The sequence below is a fragment of the Myotis brandtii genome, unplaced genomic scaffold, assembly GCF_000412655.1.
Source record: "Myotis brandtii unplaced genomic scaffold, ASM41265v1 scaffold813, whole genome shotgun sequence".
Classification (NCBI taxonomy): Eukaryota; Metazoa; Chordata; class Mammalia; order Chiroptera; family Vespertilionidae; genus Myotis; species Myotis brandtii.
This window is the reverse complement of record NW_005371287.1, coordinates 1634255-1640254: the sequence shown is the minus strand read 5'-3', so window position 1 is coordinate 1640254 and position 6000 is coordinate 1634255. Positions and strand designations below refer to the sequence as shown.

General features: G+C 43.5%; 1 protein-coding gene across 1 annotated transcript in view; it reads left to right on the top strand.

The window, feature by feature from the left end:
* NBAS (neuroblastoma amplified sequence) overlaps positions 1–6000 on the top strand; it is a 201287-nt gene that overhangs the window by 57069 nt on the left and 138218 nt on the right. The window contains exons 20-21 of the mRNA XM_014531591.1: positions 3690–3794; positions 4153–4289. Coding sequence (XP_014387077.1) covers positions 3690–3794; positions 4153–4289 — 242 coding nt within the window. The remainder of the gene's footprint in view (positions 1–3689; positions 3795–4152; positions 4290–6000) is intronic.

Genomic DNA, 6000 nt, shown 5'->3' with positions numbered 1-6000 from the left:
GGTGTGAACTGCAGAAGTCAGTATAAGATATAGTTTATCATTCTTGTATTGTTAGCCCTCATTTTACCAATGACAAGATCTTAAAAAGAAAACTTCCAGTTACTTTTTTTCATTATTCTTTAGTTATTGAATTGCTTTTTCCTGTTTGACAGTAGTAAGGACATTTATTATTACATGGTAATAGTGATATTTAAAGTATTTGTTAAACCCACTGTTTAAGGGAATTAAACTAAGCTTTAGACAAATAAATAAAGTTGAATTTGGCTGTTAAAGCTTAGAAATGGAGATATCCTCCTATATAATAAAAGCCTAATATGCAAATAGACCGAACGGTGGACCAACCAGTCGTTATGATGTGCACTGACCACCAGGGGGCAGATGCTCAACGCAGGAGCTGCGAGCAGACGCTAAACGCAGGAGCTGTCCCCAGCCTGCAGGCCCCAGGCCAGCCAAGGCGGGTACCAGTGGGAGGGGCCCCCCGATCGCCCTGCTGGTTGCCCTGCAGATCGGCCTTGATTGTCGGCCAGGCCTGCCTCTAGTACAGGTATAATGGCTAATAAGTAGATAGTGCTAGAGCTAGGCATTGCATTTTCATCATAGGGCATGGCTTATTTTTTTAATTCTGTGATAGATGAGATGAAAATGGACTCATTTAAACTTTATTCAAGTGCCTACTACGTGCCAGATATTAAGCCAGTGCTGGAGGTTGAGAGATGACAAAGGAACAATCCTTCACTAGCTAGGAAATAACTGATGATAATGAAGGTGCAAAACGTTGATGAGGGAGCCTAATGGAGAAGAACGTTACATTTTTCCTGGAGATGTCCGAGGCGTCACTACATCGGGAGAAATGGGAGTCCTGTTTTAACTAGTCCTGAATACAGGAAGGCAGGTTTAGGGGCTGCGGGACGCGAGAATGGAGGCTCCGTAGAGGTAGGGGTTTGTGTTTGCTGCAGTCCCCAGCTTGGAATGATGCCTGGTTTGTTGAGGAGCTCGGTAAATATTTGTTGAGGGGTCCAGTAGGGAAGAGAATATCTTAAGAAATACCCACACATTTGCTGAGGACCTTTGTCGTTGGTATCTTATGTACGTAATCCAGATAGTTTCCCAACAGTTCCCAGAGTAGATACTATTAGCCTATCAATGTTATGGATATGAAAACAGGCTTAGAGAAGGTAAATAATTGGTCTAGGTCAGTGGTTCTGAACCTTCAAGCCCTTTAAATACAGTTCCTCATGTTGTGACCCCAATCATAAAATTATTTTCATTGCTACTTCATAACTGTAATTTTGCTACTGTTATGAATCGTAATGTAAATATCTGATATGTAGGATGGTCTTAGGCGACCCCTGTGAAAGGGTTGTTCGACCGCCAAAGGGGTCTCGACCCACAGGTTGAGAACCGCTGGTCTAGGTACACAGGGAGCAGGAATGCATAGCTGGGCCTCCCTGTTGAGAATCCGTGGCTGGACACAGAGAGGCCTGTGGTGTGAGGCAAACAGTGGCTCCTGACATGGTGAGCGGAAGGGGAGGAGAGGTGGTTAGAATGGGTTGTGGCCGCATTTGGAGAGGCCTTTCCTGCTGTGGCAGGAGTTGCATTAACTGGCATTTTTGTCAGCGGCTGCATTTAGGAAGGAGTGGGGAGTGGGCATTGGAGCCTGTGGTGCGGGCTGCTCTCCCGAGGAGTCTGACAGGAGGGGAGCAGGGAAGGTAGTTGTGGCTAGAGACCTCGAAAGAGTTAAGGGCTGTTTTCACAGAAGAAGGAAGTGTGGTTTGTTTGAATGCGAATGAGAATGAGCCAGGAGAGGGTGAGGGGGATTTACTGAACAGAGAGAGCGGGATGAGTGTGCATGGAGTTCCTTTCCCCCCACTTCTGTCAGTTCCTCCGCCTGCATTTCAGATCCACACTCCCTTTTCCCTACGCACCTTTTCTTTTTTCTTTTTCTTTTTTTAAATATATTTTATTGATATTTTACAGAGAGGAAGGGAGAGGAATAGAGTTAGAAACATCGATGAGAGAGAAACATCGATCAGCTGCCTCCTGCACACCCCCTACTGGGGATGTGCCCGCAACCAAGGTACATGCCCTTGACTGGAATCGAACCTGGGACCCTTCAGTCCACAGGCCATCCCTCTATCCACTGAGCCAAACCGGTCAGGGCCCCTACGCACCTTTTCAATGGTGGTGTCCTCAGGCTCCTTTCATTTCATCCCGCTTACTTTCCCTGGAATCACACTCGCTTCTGCACTAGGAACTGCATCACATGTGTAACTCATGTCCCACTCCAGACTCCTCACCTGGGTACCCACCTGCCTCCTGGGCAGCTCCTGTTCCATGTGCTGGGAGCCCAAACTCAACATGTTCCCAAGGGAACGTCTCCCTCCCTCCCCTCCTCCACACGTCCTCATTCTTCCCTCTTTCCCCTCCCAGTGAATTCATTTAGAGTTAACATACTTATCGGTTATTTATTATGTATGCTATGGATCTGGGGTCAGCATTGAACATGGCAGATGTGAGCCCTAAGTCATACATCATAGTGGGGAGACCTACACTTGCAGTCGCCCTGGCTAACTCCTTCCTGTTTCTGTTTCATGCTATTTCTGGGAAGCCTTCCCTGCCCTCCCAGACGAGTGTTTCCCTTTGCCTGGTCCTGTTAGCTTGTTTGTCTTCATACTAGATTTTTTCTTTCTTTTTTAAAATTTAAATTCTTTATTGTTTAAAGTATTATATAAGTCTCCTTTTCTCACCATTGACCTCTCCCCCAGCCGCTCCCACCCCCCCGCACCTGCCCTCACCCCCCTACTGTCTGTGTTCATTGGTTGATCTCTTACCCCCGTCCCCCCTGCCTTCCCTCTTAGGTTGGACTGACTGTTCGATGCTTCTGGCTCTATTTCTGTTCATCAGTTTATGTTGTTCAGTATATTCCACAAATGAGTGAGATCATGTGATATTTATCTTTCTCTTGATTGGCTTATTTCGCTTAGCATATCTTTATTGATTTCAGAGAGGAAGGGAGAGGGAGAGAGAGATAGAAACATCAGTGATGAAAGAGAATCATTAATCGGCTGCCTCCTGCACGCCCCCCACTGGGGATCGAGCTTATAACCCAGGCATGTTCTCTGACCAGGAATTAAACCATGACCTCCTGGTTCAAAGGTCAATGCTTGACCACTGAGCCATGCTGGCTGGGCCCATACTAGATTTTAAGCTACTTGAGGGCAGGATCCATATACTTACTGTTCATTGCATCACTGCTGCCTGTCACAGTGCCCGTAGCACATAGTAGGCACTCTGTAAACATTTGTTGAACGATTAAATGGTTCCTTTCACATGTGACTGAGTTCACTGCAGCAGCATACAGTTCTCAGTGTGGCAGGTGCTCATAATGCATGCCAGGCGTGGCTGTTGCTTATTTGTTTTTGCCAGGTGGTGGCTGTTAGTTGTCCTACTGTAATTAATTTAATTTTTATTGCCTATTTCATTTACTTCTGGATTTTAATATATTAACAGCATTTATGAACATCGCCATTTTCAAAATAAAGGCAGGACTGCAGATGTAGTACTTTAGTTAACAGTTGATAGTGTAATTAATTCAGGCCTTATTAGGTGCACAGAATCGTAAAGGTTTTTAATATATCCCTGTCATTGGTATTCAAAAGGCTTTTCATTAAATCACTGTTTTTCTTCAGCAAATCCTAGGAGTGTCCCATGCATCCGAACAGAGATACGACGCAGAATTCTTCAAGAAGTTCAGAAATCAGAATATTGTTCTCTCAGCAAGAACTTACGCGCGGGTAATTGCTTTTTTATAAATAAAACAATTGTGGTTACTAACAATTTCTAAATCTCTGAGCTATTCAGTTAATGTTATCGCATACATATGCCATTACATTTCCTTTTTTTGTTGTAATATTAGTAAATGAACACAAAATGAAATCATATTTAAAAAAATTTTATTCTTCATTCTGACTTTTAAAAATAAATGTTTCTGTAGCTTTAGATTGAGAAACATGATATAGACTAGCAAGAATCAGGACTATTTCACAATAATTGACATCAGATCTGCATAAAAAGTCAATGAAAAGGTTTTGAATGTTGTCAGACTTTATTTCTAAAGTTCATGCTGGACACTGGCCCTTGACTTCTGCGCAGGAAAGTAACGTACCGGCCCTGGAGATTCTGTTCACCTACCACGGGTCGGACCTGCTCCCCCATCGCCTCGCCATCCTCTCCAACTTCCCCGAGACCACGTCCCCTCACGAGTATGCTGCTCTGCTGCCCGAAGCTTGGTATGTGCCATTGTTAACGGAATTTTACCTACTTTCTAAATTATGACAGTTTTTGTTTCATGCTGAACCCCTTAAGTTGAACAGTAATTTTAATGTAACCTATTTAAACCTTTTTTCTGATTATAAAGATATTTCTGACTTATTTTAAATGATCCTGAAACCACACTGTGTCTTTGCACAAGTAGGGCCACCTTAACTTAATGGGCATGCACGTCCCTTTTTCTGAAAGCCCCCTGATTTGACTGCGGTGCACTCAGCATGTACTGTTTTCTGGTTAAGAGCAGGTTTTCAGGATAACGAGATCTGTTTGACTTAGTTATAACTTTCAGAAATTGAGGTGTGGGCTGACCACATTAGGAGTAGGCCCAGGGGCCCAGGGCGACTGAAGCCTACTTCTCTCAACAACCCTTTCTCCTCTGAAGTTCCAGAGGCAAAAGGCCAGTGCGAGATCAAAGCAGCACGTTACTGTTCCTTAGACTAATGCTCCTATCTCAGTTCGAGGCTGTTTGATTGTGTTGTAACATGTGACGTAGACTTCCAGCCCACTGGCTCCACTTAGTCCCAGTGGGACCACCCAGGGGGCTTCTGGGGGCCAGCACATCTCTTCTGGAGAATGAGGAACAGAGAAGGTACTGCCTCAGTGCACAGCCCAGAGATGGGTAGGCCATCAGGCCAGCCCTGAGCAGACCCGGGGGAGAGGGGAGGGCAGAGCACACCTTGCTTGCCAGTGACTGCAGAGCCAGAAGGCAAGGCTATCCAGCCACCGTGAGACCTCTCACCTCAGGGCACCAGCCCACCCGTACATGTGGCTCCGTCATCAATTGCATGATGCATCCTTGGAGTTGATTTATCTTTAAAATGAATGGACAGTCCCTGTCTTGCTTATTCCCATTGCATGTTTTTAGTAACAGGTGAATTGATAGACAGGAAATCTGTTCGCACACTATAAAACACCGTAAGGGATTATGACACACCTGATTGAAATCATTGTTACAGCCCTTTACCTACTGGCAGCGTCTAGCTTTAAGGCATGTTATTGAAATTGGGATCACTTGGCTTCTTAATTCCTTCCCCGCCACCCCAACTCAGTGTCATGGTTGTAGGCTTAGGTGTTGATGATGATGACCAACATTTATGGAGTAATTACTGCGTATTGGCACGTACTTCTATCTGGTTTCCAAACACTGTTGGTATTATCCTGCTATTATAGAAAGCTGATTTACAGAGGCTTATTAATATGTTAAACTTCATATAAGTGCAGCCTGGATTTGAATCTATATTTACTTAGAGTCAGTAGGCTCTGAAAATATAAATTATAAGCTCCTTATTTTGCACTACTTATAGTGCTAAAAAGTTACGTTTTTGTTATGATAAAAGTGAACAAAAAGAAAATGCTGGGAATGCCCTTTTGTTTTCCACACTTTTGCTTTAGATCTGAATAGTGATATGTAAGTGTATCTTATAAATATGTATTTATAAATATTTTCTAATATAATTAATTTCTTCTTTTTTTCCTCTTCACAAAATAGATCTAATTTGAATGGAAAGGACTTTTCTACTGTAAATTGTTAATGTAGAGTGAGGGCTACTGTTTCTTAAAGTGCTTTTAAAGGCAATTTCTCCTTAGATTTGAATGCATTTATTGTTACTGTCTCCTGATGATTGCTTAGGTAAACATTTGATTTTCACCTGAAATTTCATCACAAAATAG